Source organism: Nerophis lumbriciformis, linkage group LG23 (assembly GCF_033978685.3).
Source record: "Nerophis lumbriciformis linkage group LG23, RoL_Nlum_v2.1, whole genome shotgun sequence".
Classification (NCBI taxonomy): domain Eukaryota; kingdom Metazoa; phylum Chordata; class Actinopteri; order Syngnathiformes; family Syngnathidae; genus Nerophis; species Nerophis lumbriciformis.
The window spans coordinates 38,269,754-38,287,958 of record NC_084570.2 but is presented as its reverse complement, the minus strand read 5'-3'; the positions used below and the strand labels follow the sequence as shown (position 1 = coordinate 38,287,958).

Genomic DNA, 18,205 nt, shown 5'->3' with positions numbered 1-18,205 from the left:
GTTATTATTGTGTTCCTTCAGATGAAAATATTGTATTGCTATTATGTTTAATCTGTGTAGATGTTTTTGTTGTTTTGTGTTGGAAATAAATATAATCAAACTAAATACACAATTATTGGTATTATTATTAATATAAATATAATTAGTATTACCAATAATATGTATATGTTTAATTGTGTTCTTTCAGATGACAATATTGTATTGCTATTTCGTTTGAATTGTGTAGATTTCTTTGGTTTGTTTTGTTTGGAAAAAAATAATAAAATATAATAAATATAACATTATTATTATTTATAATAATAAGTATTATTATTATTATCAATACAGCTATTATTACCAATAATAATTATGTTATTAGTTGTGTTCCTTCAGATGACAATATTGTGGTGCTATTGTGTTTCATTTGTGTAGGTTGTTTGGTTTATTGTGTTCAAAATAAATATAATGAAATTAAAGAAATATAAAACTATTGGTATTATTATCAATATAAATATCATTATCATTATCAATAATATTTATGTTATTATTTGTTTTCCTTCAGATGACATTGCTTAATTGTTTGAATTGTGTGGATTTTTTGTTTTGTTTTGTTTGGAAAATAATTGTAAAATGGAATAAATTATATTATTATTATTATCTATAGTAATAATAAGCATGATCATTATCAATATAAATATAATTATCATTACCAGTAATATTTATGTTATTGTGTTCCTTCAGATAAAAATATTGTATTGCTATTATGTTTCATTTGTGTAGATGTTTTTGGTTTGTTGTGTTTAAAATAAATACAATGAAATTAAATATACAATTATTGGTATTATTATAATAAATGTAACTATTATTACCAATAATATTTATGTTATTAATTGTGTTCCTTCAGAAGAAAATATCGTATTGCTATTTTGTTTGAATTTTGTAGATTTTTTGTTTTGTTTTGTTCGGAAAAAAAATAATAATGTATTAGATATAACAATATTATTATTCATAATAATACGTAATATTATTATCAATATAACTATTATTACCAGTAATAATTGTGTAATTAGTTGTGTTCCTTCAGATGACAATATTGTATTGCTATTGTGTTTAATTTGTGTACGTTTTTTGGTTTGTTGTGTTTAATGAAATCAAAGAAATATAAAACTATCAATATAAATATAATTATTATTAGCAATAATATTTATGTTATTAATTGTGTTCCTTCAGATGACAATATTGTATTGCCTAATTGTGTAGATTGTTTGGTTTGTTTGGAAAACAATTGCAAAATGTAATAATAAATAATTATTATATATATATATTATTATATACATTATTATTATTTATAATAATAATAAGCAATATTATTATCAATATAAATGTAATTATTATTACCAATAATATTTATGTTATTGTGTTCCTTCAGATGAAAATATTGTAATGCTTTTTTTTTTTTTTGTAGATTTTTTTTGGTTTGGTGTGTTTGGAAAAAAAATTATAAAATGTAATAGATATAACATTATTATTATTATTATTATCAATATAAATGTAATTATTATTACCAATAATACTGATGTTATTATTTGTGTTCCTTCAGAAGACAATATTGTATTGCTATTTTGATTATTTTGTGTAGATTTTTTTGGTTTGTTGTGTTTGAAATAAATTCAAAAAAGAAAATTAATATGAAATGATTGTTGTTTTTAATAGATCATTAATAATAAAACAATTAAAAGGCCTGTATGATTGGAGATCATGCAGGCCTTTGGAAAGAACAAATCAAAAGTCAGTGAAAACACAAACAAAAGTCCATTCCTGGCAGAGGTCAGAAAACCTTTTTTCTAAACATGTGACCTTGGAGGCGTGTCATTCAGCCAATATCTGGAAGAGATCAATACCTTTGGAACAGGCCACATTTAGCCGTGTCACCTGTAATGTGTGTGTGTGTGTGTGTGTGTGTGTGTGTGTGTGAAGTCAAACACACACACATACATTTCTGTATTCGCTACCTTCTTGAGACCTGAGAAAAATGCCTCCCTCTTTAGGACCAGCCTTTCTAGATATATAAAGAAGTGTATTTACAACATTAATAATATATACATATTATGTAAATATAAAAAAGCTTGTTGTGTAAAATGAGTTGGAATTTCACAAAAAAACCTTGGTAGTATTATAATAAAAGTCGTCATTTTAGTCAACGTTAAAAAAATTAACATTTGTGCAATATTATGATAAAAGTTGGAATGTTACTCAATAACAGTCACAATTTTACAAGAAAAGCTTAAAATGTTGGCAATATTATAATAATCATCAGAATTTTACTTGGCAAAATTATGACAAAAGTCATAATTTTTACTCAAAAAATGTCACTGTTTTACAAGAACAACCAAAAAAATGGCAATATTGTGGTAAATCTCAGAATTTTTTATGACAAATGTCACCATTTTGCATTAAAAAGTAATAATTTTACATAAAAAAGTAATAATTTTACATAAAAAAGTAATAATTTTACGAGAAAATATTGCAACATTACAGAAACAGAAAGAATATGAGAAATTGTTGCCAATTTTATAAGAAAAACACATTGTGAGAAAAAGACTGTTAATTTACTTATTTTTTTGAATTTTTTGTTTTTAATTATTTTTTCATCTTCATTATTTACTTCAAGTTATTACAGTATGTCTCTATATACTTATTTATTTTATTTTTTTAAATTAATTTAGGCCAAAGGGGGTGCCTTTCAATTTCTTACACACACTTGTTATTTCATATGTTGGCCAGAGGGGGAGCACTTTTAAAAGCGACACACAGTCAATTTGAAAGATGCCTCCTTTTTGGGACCACCCTCATTTTGACCAGCAGGGGTGCAAATGAGACATTCTCTATTAGATGCAATGTTATTGGGACCATGATTTATGTCATTATTTGTTCACACCTCCTCATATGGAAGATACTTTTCCTTCTTCATGTCTCAAGAACACCCCCCCCCCCCACCCCCCAGAAGGTCGTTGGAGACGTGAGCGTTGCAGATAGACGGCGTCTGGCCGCGCTAATACCATAAATGTTACAAAGCCTTTCGCTACACAGTGCGCCCTAGCTATGGAGGTTTTCCCCCACTCCAGACTGGACCCCCTTAGGAGCCCAGTCTAGATTGTATTTTTTAACTCATCCTCCCCCAGCGTTTACCTTTTTCCCATCTTTTACGTGGCGCCTTGTGGCGACCCATCAGCGTTCCTGTTCTGTAACCCTGCACACTGTTTGTTTGTATCATCTTGAACAGCTTTGTGCTAAAAACAAAGTTCCCTTGTACTTGTGCAATGACAATAAAGACCTACCTACTTGATGCATGCTAATGTTAGCATGCTAACTTAAAAAAAACAAAAAAACATTTCAGGCATACATCGCAGAGTAATATATGTTGGAACTTGACGCATGCTACAGTTGGCATTTTTAGCATGTTAGCTTTAATTTTGCAGGTATACAACTCAGCGGCTAATATTTTCTTATTTGACGGGTGCTAGTTTTTAGCAATTCTAGTGCTAGCATGCTAACTTTTTAAACAATATTTTCAAGCATGCATACTTTGGTTCTTAGCGGATGTTATGGTTAGCATTTTAACATTTTATTTTGCAATTATACAACTCAGCGTGTAATATTTTGTTACTTGACAGATTCTAGTTGGTAGAATAGCTTTTTTTTTTTTGGCTAACTTTATAGGTATACACCAGAGTTATATTTTGAAACTTGATACATGCTAATGTTAGCATGCTAACATTGTTAAACACATTTTTCAAGGATGCATCAGAGAGTAACATACTTTGGTACTTGGCGCATGCTACAGTTAACATTTTAGCCTACTAACATAAGCATGCTAGCTTCTTTTTTTTTTACAGCTAATTTTGCAGGTGCATACTCCAATGTGCATGCTAATGTTAGCATGCTAACTTAAAAAATAATAATTCAGGTATACATCGCAGAGTAATATATGTTGGAACTTGACGCATGCTACAGTTGGCATTTTTATCATTTAAGCTTTTTTTATTTATTTTGCAGGTGGACAACTCAGCGTCTAATATTTTCTTATTTGACGGGTGCTACATTTAAGCATGCTAATGCTAGCATGCTAACTTTTGAAACAAAATGTTCAAGTATGCATGCTTTGATTCTTGGCGGATGCTATAGTTAGCCTTTTAATATGCTAACAGTAATATGCTAGCTTTTTTTAAATTTTGCAGGTATACAATTCAGCGTGTAATATTTTGTTACTTGACGAATTCTACATGTAAGCATGCTAATATTACTAGGCTAGCTTTTTTTTTAGCTAACTTTATAGGTATACACCAGAGTCATATTTTGGAACTTGATACATGCTAATGTTAGCATGCTAACATTGTTAAACACATTTTTCAAGGATGCATCAGAGAGGAACATACTTTGGTACTTGGCGCATGCTACAGTTAACATTTTAGCCTATTAACATGAGCATGCTAGCTTTTTTTTTTTTTTTTTAGCTAATTTTGCAGGTGTATAGCCCAGTTTCATATATTTTGGTATTTCACTAATGCTAACTGTAAGCTGGCTCTTGTTAGCATCTTAACATAATGCTGTTAGCATGCTAACTTTTTACACAATTTTTTCAGGTATATGTCAGAGAGTAATATATTTTGGTACTTGACACATGCTGCAGTTAGCATTTTTAACATGCTAACATTAGCATGCTAGCTTTTTTTCAAAATAATTTGCAAGTGTACAACTCTGTCTAATATTTTGTCATTTGACTAATGCTACCTGTTAGCATGCTAACATTAGTAGTTTTATTCAACTATCTTTAGTCATCTTTTGGAACTTGATGCACGCTAACATTAGCATGCTATCATTTTAAAAAACATTTTTCAGGTATACATCGAAGAGTAATATATTTTGGTACTTGATGCAGGCTACAGTTAACATTTTAGCCTATTAATGCTAGCTTATTTTGCAGGTGTACATCCCAGTGTCATATATTTTGGTATTTCACTAATGCTAACTGTAAGCTGGCTATGGTTAGCATGTTAACATCAGGCTAATAGCATGCTAGCTTTTTTTTTTTTAGCTAATTTTTGCTTATATTTTTGTTACTTGACACTAATTGGCCAGCATGCTAACTATTAGCATTTCAGTCTGACTTTGGCTCTTCAGCATTCACACGCAATTTCTACTGAAATTGTATTTTGTAGTTGTTTGGAAAAAAAATCTGTATATTGTACCGAAAACTACCAAGGTGTTCCCCGCATTCTTTGATTTGTCAGTTTGTGGCCCTTTGTGGCAAAGGTTTTGGCACCCTTGATGCACAGCATGGGTGTCCAAACTACGGGCTTGTTAGCGTCTTCAGTTTGGACCCGCGAGACGTAATCTTGTGGTCCTTGTGAGTTAATCAGGTCAACCATCCAGTTATCTATTTTCTACATCTCATCCGTTTCGGGGTAGCACCTATCCCAATAGATTACACAGCGTTAACTTATATGACCCAATCCAAACAACCTTCCCTAGTCATGGCGCAGAAAAAAAAATGCAACCAAAACAAAAAGTCAACACACATAGTCCCACGTGACACAACCTGCTCACTGAAATTTGTGAGTGTTATAAAAAAAAAAAAAAAATTCCAAACACAACACATAATTCAAAATGACACCCATTTAAATCCACTACACTGCATGATGGGAAAAATTCAAAAGTGCGTGATTGGCACATTTGAGCTGCCTGATATGGGTGATTGATTACAGTACGATACTGGCAAAGGGGTGGAACCTACAGTTGTTGAGGAAGAGGAGCACGGCAAAGCCCAGGGTGGACGTGGCCAGCAGGATCAGGCAGATGTTGCAGGGGATCATAAAGTAGCGCACCACCAGAGATACCTTGTGGTGGTAGCGCCGCTCCCGCTCGGGCATCGTAGGCGACGGATAGCGGCACCCGCCACCCATGGTCCAATCCATGGACCCCCGTGCCCCCAGGGCGGCGGCGGAGGGGACGATGGGGCGCGGCGGGCGTCGCGAGGCGCCCAAGGACCCGCTGGAGAAAATGACGGCGGTTTCGGTGGCAAAGAATGAAGAACGGGTCAAAAAGCGGGCGCTTATTCCGGCTTTTGGCCGCGCGGACTTCCAGTGGGCGAACTTTGGTGCGGGTCCAGGCGACAGGTGGGACGGACAGGATGGGACATGTTGGACTCCTACGGCCCACCGCCTGTCCATACCACCTCCATCCTGCTGATCAATCCTTTATGAGCGTTTCTTGTCGATACTTAGGATGAATACCACCACCTGTAAAAAGGTCTTTGAGTCAGATATCCACACGGAAAACTCTGGCGGTGACCCTGATTGCCAACGAGGCGGTCGGTCCAGGGATTAAAAAGGTCTTTCAGTCAGATATCCACATGGAAAACTCCCACAGAGAACATGGCGGCAACCTTGATTGCCAACTAGGCGGTCGGTCCAGGGATTAAAAAGGTCTTTCAGTCAGATATCCACATGGAAAACTCTGCTGGTGACCCTGATTGCCAACTAGGCGGTCGATCCAGGGATTAAAAGGGTCTTTCAGTCTGATATCCACATGGAAAACTCCCACAGAGAACCTGGTGGTGACCCTGATTGCTAACTAGACGGTCGGTCCAGGGATTCCCTCCGTCCAAACTCCAAGGTCTGGGGCTCCCTCCACAAATATTTCCCTTTCCCCCCCACCAACCAAGTCCTAACTCGACACAGCTGCTTTTTTTTGGTATCCCGTGGACAAGCTGGTCCACATATCCATTTGGAACCTGTAACCGGCAAACACCTTCTTCGGTCTGAAGAAGAGATGAGGAAAGTTGACCTGACCTGTCAGAGTAGCTCCGAGACCGGAGAAGGTTGACGGGGCTCCACTCGGACTAAAATCCGCCCTGATTACCGGGAAATAGAAACTCCCTGAGAATCCGGTCCTTAGGGTGGTTTGGTAGAGCGCTTCGTCCGTGGTACATCCTCACATTCAGCGCTTAATCCCCCGGTAGCGGGTTCTTGCAGACGAGTTGCAGACACCCTCAGTCGGTCCACAGATGGCGGAGTGCCAAGTAGGGTTAGGGTTACAATTGTATTTTTTTTTTCCGGTGGAAAGACAAGAGCGGCGTGTTGCTGCTTCCACAAACACGCTCCTCCTGAGCGCTCAGTCTGCAGCCGGCAGGACCGTGATAACGAGCGAGAGAGAGAGAGAGAGAGAGAGAGAGAGAGAGGGACAGAGAGGGTGGGGGGGATGTCTTAACAAAAGGCAGAGAAGGGAGGAGGGGTCGCAGGCAAAGAATTAAATAAAAACAAAGCGAGAGAATAGAACGAGTCAAAGGGAGGGCAGCGGTGGAGCGCAGGAACAAAAGACCGGGTCGAGGTCTCTGGGAGATGTCAACCGAGTCCTTGGTCTGTGGGTCCAATCCATGAAGGGAAAACCAGCACAAAAAGCAAACATGTTTCGGACATCCCGTGTCGGCAACAGGCGTGAAAATGAGTCCGAAGTCTGAGCTGTGACCGATCGATCGTCTGTCCACCGCTTAGCATCACAAAAAGATGTTTGACGTAAACCAGAGTCTTCAGTTTGGCGCTTGGCGTCACGAGGTTAATAAGGTGGGCCTACAGCGTCATTTTAAATATCTGGTGTCACCACCTTGAGGACAACTTGAGTAAATCCGGCCAATGACCATAAATTGTACGTTGAAGTGTGTGCAACACAGCATTTATTTATATGACCCAACCCAAACAACCTTTCCCACTCATGGCGCAAATGAACCAACGCAGAAAATCAACACACATAACGCAACCTTAAAGCAATGTCCAAACACAACACATAATTTGACATTACACTGCAATGCATGATGGGAAAAACTCTCTCTCCACACTTATCCATGTTTGGTGCATTTTAGCTGCTTGATATTTCTGATTGATTACACAACCTTAATGAGGTCGTCACGGAAGCCTTCATATCCAATTATATGAATTATAAATCCATTATATCAATATAAAATATATAAATAAATATGCAACATACTCCAGTTTAGTTTGTTAAAAACAATATTTTACTTTCAAAACGCGATCATTTCCCATAAATCCAAAAGTAGGATTAGTATTCTTTGACTTATGTACTTAAATATAGGAAACTGCTCAGCGTACAGTACAGTAAAGTACTTTCAACGCTAAATAGTGCTGTTAACTTAATTGCATTAATAAATTGTTCCGTATCGTTTCTACAAGCAGGTGGTTCTTAACTCCTGTTTCAACACCAGGAAGTCTGTGTGAACCACAGCGCTCCTGCTGGCTGGAGTGAAGAAGTGCAATTTTCCCATGACAATGATCAATATTCGTACTTTAATGGGACTAATGAGAGTGAAAGTACTAGTAGATCACATCCTGAATATTTCAACCTCTTCATCATCTCTGCCAAACAGATAATGAGGTCATCTTGTGTGTAGCACAGCAGGCATGAAGCATCCATTATTTATCATTCCTCTCATCTTCCTCTCCCTCTTCTCCTGCGCTGCCTCCATCTTCATCGCATCATCACACACACACACACACACACACACACACACACACACACACACACACACTCTTGTATTTGTTACCTTCTTGAGACCTGAGAAAAATGCCTCCCTCTTTAGGACCAGCCTTTCTAGATATATAAAGTTGTATATTTACAAAATTGATCATATATACATACTATGCTAGTATAAAAAAGCTTGTTGTGAAAAATTAGTTGGAATTTCACAAGAAAAACTTACAAACCCCGTTTCCATATGAGTTGGGAAATTGTGTTAGATGTAAATATAAACGGAATACAATGATTTGCAAATCCTTTTCAACCCATATTCAGTTGAATATGCTACAAAGACAACATATTTGATGTTCAAACTGATAGACATTTTTTTGTTGTTGCTAATAATCATTAACTTTAGAATTTGATGTCAGCAACACGTGACAAAGAAGTTGGGAAAGGTGGCAATAAATACTGGAAAAGTTGAGGAATGCTCATCAAACACTTATTTGGAACATCCCACAGGTGAACAGGCAAATTGGTAACAGGTGGGTGCCATGATTGGGTATAAAAGTAAATTCCATGAAATGCTCAGTCATTCACAAACAAGGATGGGGCGAGGGTCACCACTTTGTCACCAAATGCATGAGCAAATTGTTGGACAGTTTAAGAAAAACCTTTCTCAACCAGCTATTGCAAGGTATTTAGGGATTTCACCATCTATGGTCCGTAATATCATCAAAGGGTTCAGAGAATCTGGAGAAATCACTGCACGTAAGCAGCTAAGCCCGTGACCTTCGATCCCTCAGGCTGTACTGCATCAACAAGCGACATCAGTGTGTAAAGGATATCACCACATGGGCTCAGGAACACTTCAGAAACCCACTGTCAGTAACTACAGTTGGTCGCTACATCTGTAAGTGCAAGTTAAAACTCTCCTATGCAAGGCGAAAACCGTTTATCAACAACACCCAGAAAAGCCGTCGGCTTCGCTGGGCCTGAGATCATCTAAGATGGACTGATGCAAAGTGGAAAAGTGTTCTGTGGTCTGACGAGTCCACATTTCAAATTGTTTTTGGAAACTGTGGACGTCGTGTCCTCAGGACCAAAGAGGAAAAGAACCATCCGGATTGTTATAGGCGCAAAGTTGAAAAGCCAGCATCTGTGATGGTATGGGGGTGTATTAGTGCCCAAGACATGGGTAACTTACACATCTGTGAAGGCACCATTAATGCTGAAAGGTACATACAGGTTTTGGAGCAACATATGTTGCCATCCAAGCAACGTTACCATGGACGCCCCTGCTTATTTCAGCAAGACAATGCCAAGCCACGTGTTACATCAACGTGGCTTCATAGTAAAAGAGTGCGGGTACTAGACTGGCCTGCCTGTAGTCCAAACCTGTCTCCCATTGAAAATGTGTGGCGCATTATGAAGCCTAAAATACCACAACGGAGACCCCCGGACTGTTGAACAACTTAAGCTGTACATCAAGCAAGAATGGGAAAGAATTCCACCTGAGAAGCTTAAAAAATGTGTCTCCTCAGTTCCCAAATGTTTACTGAGTGTTGTTAAAAGGAAAGGCCATGTAACACAGTGGTGAACATGCCCTTTCCTAACTACTTTGGCACGTGTTGTAGCCATGAAATTCTAAGTTAATTATTATTTGCAAAAAAAAATTTAAGTTTATGAGTTTGAACATCAAATATGTTGTCTTTGTAGTGCATTCAACTGAATATGGGTTGAAAAGGATTTGCAAATCATTGTATTCCGTTTATATTTACATCTAACACAATTTCCCAACTCATATGGAAACGGGGTTTGTAGAATGTTGGCAGTATTATAATAAAAGTCGTCATTTTACTCAACGCAAGTCAAAATTTCTACAAGAAAAACTGAACATTTGTGCAATATTATGATAAAAGTTGGAATGTTACTCAATAACAATCGCAGTTTTACAAGAAAAGCTCCAAATGTTGGCAATTTTATGACAAGAGTCGTAATTTTACTCGACAAAAGTCACAATTTTGTAAGAAAACTTTAAAATGTTGGCAATATTATCATAATCATCGGAATTTTACTTGGCAAAATGATGACAAAAGTCATAATTTTACTTAAAAAAATGTCACTGTTTTACAAGAACAACAAAAAAATTGGCAATATTGTGATAAAAGTCAGCATTTTATACGTCAAATGTCACCATTTTGCATTAAAAAGTAATAATTTTTTGAGAAAATATTGCAACATTACAGAAACAGAAAGAATATGAGAAATTTTTGCCAATTTAATAAGAAAAAAGTCAACACATTGTGAGTTAGAGACTACTTTTAGTTTTTTTTTAATTTTGTGTTTGTAATTGTTTTTTAATCTTCATTATTTACTTATGTCTCTATATACATATTTATTTTATTTTTTTTAAATCAATTTTGGCCAAAGGGGGCGCATTTCAATTTCTTACACACACTTGTTATTTCATATGTTGGCCAGAGGGGGAGCACTTTTAAAAGCGACACACAGTCAATTTGAAAAATCCCTCCTTTTTGGGACCACCCTCATTTTGACCAGCAGGGGTGCAAATGAGACATTCTCTATTTGATGCAATGTTATTGGGACCATGATTTATGTCATCACTTGTTCACACCTCCTCTTATGGAAGATACTTTTCCTTCTTCATGTCTCAAGAAGGGTAAACACACACACACACACACACACACACACACACACTAAAGTGTCCATGCAGTTATTTCTTCCGTGTATCTGCAATAAAGTTGATATTTCTAAACTAAAATGTTACACAGTACAGTAAGTTCTTAATAACAGCTTTTTGTCACGGAGATGATTTTTGACGAGCGCATTTCTGCAGTAAAAACATCTAAGTGCACTCCCAGCAGGCACCAGACGTTGATACAACGTTGATATTACGTACATGTCCTTAAAAAGTGACTTTGAAACAAGGTTGCAAAATAGTTGTATTTGTAAATGAAGACAAAGTTGATGTCTAACGTTGGATCCACCTTGTTGGTTGGGAAATGACCACATTTCAATGTTAAATCAACGTCAGAACCCGACATTGATTAAACGTTGTCAAAAAGTGTGTTGTTTCAACGTTATGTTTGTTGTTTCAACGTCAGGACCTAATTCAACAAGTTGTTAACGTTATTTCAATGTTCCTGCTGGGCTGCTCCTGTCATGGAGAATAGAAGATCTTTGACATGTTTTTTGCAGTATAGGTCCTTAAAAACACTAAAATGCTCTTGTTTTTACAGAGGATCTTTGGTCGGTGTTGTTTCAGAAAATTCTCAAAAACAGCAAAGTGGTTCTGAAATATAGAGGATCTTTGACTAGCGTTTTGCAGAAGGTCTTATAAAACAGCAGATCACTCCTGTCATTTGATTTGTGTGGTGTTGTTGTTTTTTACAGTAAGTCCTTAAAAACAGCAGTGTTTCTGTCATTTACAGGATCTTTGATTCAAGTTTTAGTAGTAGATTATTAAAAACAGCGACATGGTCCTGTCATATAGAAGATCTTTGGCTCGTGTTATGGTAAAAGATTCCTAAAAACAGCAAAGTGCTTCTGTCAATACAATAAAATATTTGACTAGTGTGTTATTTTTTTTACAATAAGTCCTTAAAAACAGCAGAGTGTTTTTGTAATTTACAGGATTTTTGATTATTATTTTAGCATTATTTTAGCATGAATAATAAAAAACAAGGACCCAGATTTCCCTCGCCCGGACGCGGGTCACCGGGGCCCCCCTCTGGAGCCAGGCCCGGAGGTGGGGCACGATGGCGAGCGCCTGGTGGCCGGGCCTGTCCCCATAGGGCCCGGCCGGGCACAGCCCGAAGAGGCAACGTGGGTCCCCCCTCCAATGGGCTCACCACCCATAGCAGGGGTCATAGAGGTCTGGTGCGATGTGAGCTGGGCGGCAGCCGAAGGCAGGGCACTTGGCGATCCGATCCTCGGCTACAGAAGCTAGCTCTTGGGACGTGGAACGTCACCTCGCTGGGGGGGAAGGAGCCTGAGCTAGTGCGCGAAGTGGAGAAGTTCCGGCTAGATATAGTCGGACTCACTTCGACGCACAGCAAGGGCTCTGGAACCACTTCTCTTGAGAGGGGCTGGACTCTCTTCCACTCTGGCGTTGCCGGCAGTGAGAGGCGACGGGCTGGGGTGGCAATTCTTGTTTCCCCCCGGCTCAGAGCCTGTACGTTGGAGTTCAACCCGGTGGACGAGAGGGTAGCTTCCCTCCGCCTTCGGGTGGGGGAACGGGTCCTGACTGTGGTTTGCGCTTACGCGCCAAACCGCAGTTCAGAGTACCCACCCTTTTTGGATTCACTCGAGGGAGTACTTGAGAGTGCTCCCCCGGGTGATTCCCTCGTGCTACTGGGGGACTTCAATGCTCATGTTGGCAACGACAGTGAAACCTGGAGAGGCGTGATTGGGAAGAATCTGAACCGGATCTGAATCCGAGCGGTGTTTTGTTATTGGACTTTTGTGCCCGACACAGATTGTCCATAACGAACACCATGTTCAAACATAAGGGTTTCCATATGTGCACTTGGCACCAGGACACCCTAGGCCGCAGTTCCATGATCGACTTTGTAGTTGTGTCATCGGATTTGCGGCCTCATGTTTTGGACACTCGGGTGAAGAGAGGGGCGGAGCTTTCTACCGATCACCACTTGGTGGTGAGTTGGCTGCGATGGTGGGGGAGGATGCCATACAGACCTGGCAGGCCCAAACGCATTGTGAGGGTTTGCTGGGAACGTCTGGCAGAGTCTCCTGTCAGAGAGAGTTTCAATTCCCACCTCCGGAACGACTTTGAACATGTCACGAGGGAGGTGCTGGACATTGAGTCCGAATGGACCATGTTCCGCGCCTCTATTGTCGAGGCGGCTGATTGGAGCTGTGGCCGCAAGGTAGTTGGTGCTTGTCGTGGCGGTAATCCTAGAACCCGTTGGTGGACACCGGCGGTGAGGGATGCCGTCAAGCTGAAGAAGGAGTCCTATCGGGTTCTTTTGGCTCATAGGACTCCTGAGGCAGCGGACAGGTACCGACAGGCCAAGCGGTCTGCGACTTCAGCGGTCGCAGAGGCAAAAACTCGGACATGGGAGGAGTTCGGGGAAGCCATGGAAAACGACTTCCGGACGGCTTCGAAGCAATTCTGGACCACCATCCGCCGCCTCAGGAAGGGGAAGCAGTGCAGTGTCAACACCGTGTATGGTGGGGATGGTGCTCTGCTGACCTCGACTGCGGATGTTGTGGATCGGTGGAGAGAATACTTCGAAGACCTCCTCAATCCTACCAGCACGTCTTCCTATGAGGAAGCAGGGCCTGTGGAATCTGAGGTGGGCTCTCCTATTTCTGGGGCTGAGGTTGCCAAGGTAGTTAAAAAGCTCCTCGGTGGCAAGGCCCCGGGGTGGATGAGACCCGCCCGGAGTTCCTTAAGGCTCTGGATGTTGTGGGGCTGTCTTGGTTGACAAGACTCTGCAACATCGCGTGGACATTGGGGGCGGTACCTCTGGATTGGCAGACCGGGGTGGTGGTTCCTCTCTTTAAGAAGGGGAACCGGAGGGTGTGTTCCAACTATCGTGGGATCACACTCCTCAGCCTTCCCGGTAAAGTCTATTCAGGTGTACTGGAGAGGAGGCTACGCCGGATAGTCGAACCTCGGATTCAGGAGGAACAGTGTGGTTTTCGTCCTGGTCGTGGAACTGTGGACCAGCTCTATACTCTCGGCAGGGTCCTTGAGGGTGCATGGGAGTTTGCCCAACCAGTCTACATGTGCTTTGTGGACTTGGAGAAGGCATTCGACCGTGTACCCCGGGAAGTCCTGTGGGGAGTGCTCAGAGAGTATGGGGTAACGGACTGTCTTATTGTGGCAGTTCGCTCCCTGTATAATCAGTGTCAGAGCTTGGTCCGCATTGCCGGCAGTAAGTCGGACACGTTTCCAAGGCTGCCCTTTGTCACCGATTCTGTTCATAACCTTTATGGACAGAATTTCTAGGCGCAGTCAGGGCGTTGAGGGTATATGGTTTGGTGGCTGCAGGATTAGGTCTCTGCTATTTGCAAATGATGTGGTCCTGATGGCTTCCTCCGGCCAAGATCTTCAGCTCTCACTGGATCGGTTCGCAGCCGAGTGTGAAGCGACTGGGATGGGAATCAGCACCTCCAAGTCCGAGTCCATGGTTCTCGCCCGGAAAAGGGTGGAGTGCCATCTCCGGGTTGGGGAGGAGATCTTGCCCCAAGTGGAGGAGTTCAAGTACCTCGGAGTCTTGTTCACGAGTGGGGGAAGAGTGGATCGTGAGATCGACAGGCGGATCGGTGCGGCGTCTTCAGTAATGCGGACACTGTATCGATCCGTTGTAGTGAAGAAGGAGCTGAGCCGGAAGGCAAAGCTCTCGATTTACCGGTCGATCTACGTTCCCATCCTCACCTATGGTCATGAGCTTTGGGTCCTGACCGAAAGGACAAGATCACGGGTACAAGCGGCCGAAATGAGTTTCCTCCGCCGAGTGGCGGGGCTCTCCCTTAGAGATAGGGTGAGAAGCTCTGTCATTCGGGGGGAGCTCAAAGTAAAGCCGCTGCTCCTCCACATCGAGAGGAGCCAGATGAGGTGGTTCGGGCATCTGGTCAGGATGCCACCCGAACGCCTCCCTAGGAAGGTGTTTCGGGCACGTCCGACCGGTAGGAGGCCACGGGGAAGACCCAGGACACGCTGGGAAGACTATCTCTCCCGGCTGGCCTGGGAACGCCTCGGGATCCCCCGGGAGGAGCTGGACGAAGTGGCTGGGGAGAGAGAAGTCTGGGCTTCCCTGCTTAAGCTGCTGCCCCCGCGACCCGACCTCGGATAAGCGGAAGAAGATGGATGGATGGATGGATGGATTTTAGCAGTAGATCATCAAAAACCGCAAAATGCTCCTGTCATATAGAGGATCTTTGACTCACATTTTCGCAGTCAGTCCTTAAAAACAGTATAGCGCTCCTTCATCTAGAATAGAAGATCTTTGACTCGAGTGTGGTTGTTTTTTGCAATGACTCACTCTTTAAAAACTGGAGAGTGCTCCTGTTACATAGAGGATCTTTGAGTCCTGTTTCTGAAATGGGTCCTTAAAAACAGCAGTGTTTCCATCATATATAGAGGATCTTTGACTCGCATTTCGCAGTCAGTCCTTAAAAACAGCACAGCGCTTCTGTCATCTAGAATAGACAATCTTTGACTAGTGAGTTGTTTTTTGCCAGTAACTCTCTCCTTGAAAACTGTGCTCCTGTTACATAAAGGATCTTTGAGTCCTCTTTCTGAAGTCGGTCCTTAAAAACAGCATAATGTTCCTGTCATATAGAGGATCTTTGAAAAGGTTGTTTTTTTTTTTGCAGAAGGTCTTATAAAACAGCAGAGCACTCCTGTCATAGAGGATCTTTGACTAGTGTGGTGTGGTTATATAAAGAGGATCTTTGGCTCGTGTTGTTGTTGCTCTTGTTACATAGAGGATCTTTGAGTCCTGTTTCTGAAGTCGCTCCTAGAAAACAGCAGTGTTCATGTCAGTGTTCATTTGACAAGCATTTTTTTGCAGAAGGTCTTATAAAACAGGAGTGCTCTTGTTAAATAGAGGATCTTTGAGTCCTCTTTCTCAAGTCGGTCCTAGAAAACAGCAGTGTGCATGTCATATAGAGGATCTTTGACTCGCATTTTCACAGTCAGTCCTTAAAAACAGCATATCGCTCCTGTCATCTATAATAGACGATCTTTGACTAGTGAGTTGTTGATTTTTGTCAGTAACTCACTCTTTGAAAACTGGAGAGGGCTCCTGTTACATAGAGGATCTTCGAGTCCTCTTTCTAAAGTCGGTCCTTAAAAACAGTAAAATGCTCCTGTCATATAGAGGATCTTTGAAAAGCTTTTTTTTTTTTTTTTGCAGAAGGTCTTATAAAACAGCAGAGCACTCCTGTCGTAGAGGATCTTTGACGAGTGTGGTGTGGTTATATAAAGAGGATCTTTGGTGAGTGTTGTTGTTGCTCTTGTTACATAAAGGATCTTTGAGTCCTCTTTCTGAAGTCGGTCCATAAAAACAGCAAAATGCTCCTGTCATATAGAGGATCTTTGAAAATCTTTTTTTTTTTGCAGAAGGTCTTATAAAACAGCAGAGCACTCCTGTCGTTGAGGATCTTTGACTAGTGTGGTGTGGTTATATAAAGAGGATCTTTGGCTCGTGTTGTTGTTGCTCTTGTTACATAGAGGATCTTTGAGTCCTGTTTCTGAAGTCGCTCCTTAAAACAGCAGTGTTTATGTCATATAGAGGATGTTTGACTCGCATTTTCGCAGTCAGTCCTTAAAAACAGCACAGCGCTCCTGTCATCTAGAATAGACTATCTTTGACTAGTGAGTTGTTGTTTTTTTGTCAGTAACTCACTCCTCGAAAACTGGAGAGTGCTCCTGTTACATAGAGGATCTTTGAGTCCCCTTTCTGAAGTTGGTTCTTAAAAACAGCACAGCATTCCTGACGTAGAGGATCTTTGGCATATAACTATGGTTATAGTAGATTTCAAAAACAGCAAAATGCTCCTGTCATATAAAAGATCTTTGACTCGCATTTTCGCAGTCAGTCCCTAAAAACAGCATAGCGTTCCTGTCATCTAGAATAGACGATCTTTGACTAATGAGTTGTTGTTTTTTTGCCGGTAACTCACTCCTTGAAAACTGAAGAGAGCTCCTGTTATATACAGGATCTTTGAGTCCTCTTTCTGAAGTTGGTCCCTAAAAACAGCAAAATGCTCCTGTCATATAGAGGATCTTTGACAAGCTTTTTTTTTTTTTTTTGCAGAAGGTCTTATAAAACATCAGAGCACTCCTGTCGTAGAGGATCTTTGACTAGTGTAGTGTGGTTATAGTAGATTCCAAGAACAGCAATGTGCTTCTGTCATATAGAGAATCTTTGGCTCGTGTTGTTGTAAAAGATCCTTCAAAACAGGAGAGTGCTCTTGTTCTATAGAGGATCTTTGAGTCCTGTATCTGAAGTCGGTCCTTAAAAACAGCAGTGTTCCTGTGATATAGAGGATCTTTGACTCGCATTTTCGCAGTCAATCCTTAAAAACAGCACAGCGCTCCTGTCATCTAGAATACACGATATTTGACTAATGAGTTGTTGTTTTTTGCCAGTAACTCACTCCTTGAAAACTGGAGAGTGCCGCTGTTACATAGAGGATCGTTGAGTCGTCTTTCTGAAGTCGGTCCCTAAAAACAGCAAAATGCTCCTGTCATATAGAGGATCTTTGACAAGCATTTTTTTTTTTAAACAGCAGAGCACTCCCTGTCGTAGAGGATCTTTGACTAGTGTGGTTATAGTACAGTCTGTGCTTCTGTCAAGTAGAGGATCTTTGGCTTTCTTTTTCTTCATCGTCCCCCCGCCCCTTCCTGCATATCAAAGCCGAGGGGCTTTGATCCATTTTTAATGGCAGCTCTGAACCAAGGAGGTTAACACTCTCTCTCTCTCTCTCTCTCTTTCTCTCTCTCTCGCTCTCTCGCTCTCTCTCTCTCTCGCTCTCTCTCTCGGTCTCTCTCTCTCCCTCCCTCTCTCTCTCTCTCGAAAACCCTTTGAAATTACAAATTGCATTAAAGGAGGAAAAACCTTGACTGAGACATTTGTGCAGGTCAAGAACTGATGGGTCAGTACCGCCGTGTGTGTGCGTGTGCGTGTGCGTGTGC

At 40.7% G+C, this 18,205-nt stretch overlaps 1 protein-coding gene across 7 annotated transcripts in view; it reads right to left on the bottom strand.

Moving 5' to 3' along the window:
• Window positions 1-18,205, bottom strand: part of agrn (agrin) — a 601,652-nt gene that overhangs the window by 347,289 nt on the left and 236,158 nt on the right. For 2 of the 7 annotated variants that reach the window (XM_072915894.1, XM_061985593.2), the window contains exon 1: window positions 5,774-7,087. The exons of the other annotated variants lie outside the window; for them this stretch is intronic. In XM_072915894.1, coding sequence (XP_072771995.1) covers window positions 5,774-6,209 — 436 coding nt within the window. In that variant the 5' untranslated portion in view covers window positions 6,210-7,087. Of the gene's footprint in view, window positions 1-5,773; window positions 7,088-18,205 lie in introns of those variants that run through there. 7 annotated transcript variants of the gene reach the window in all.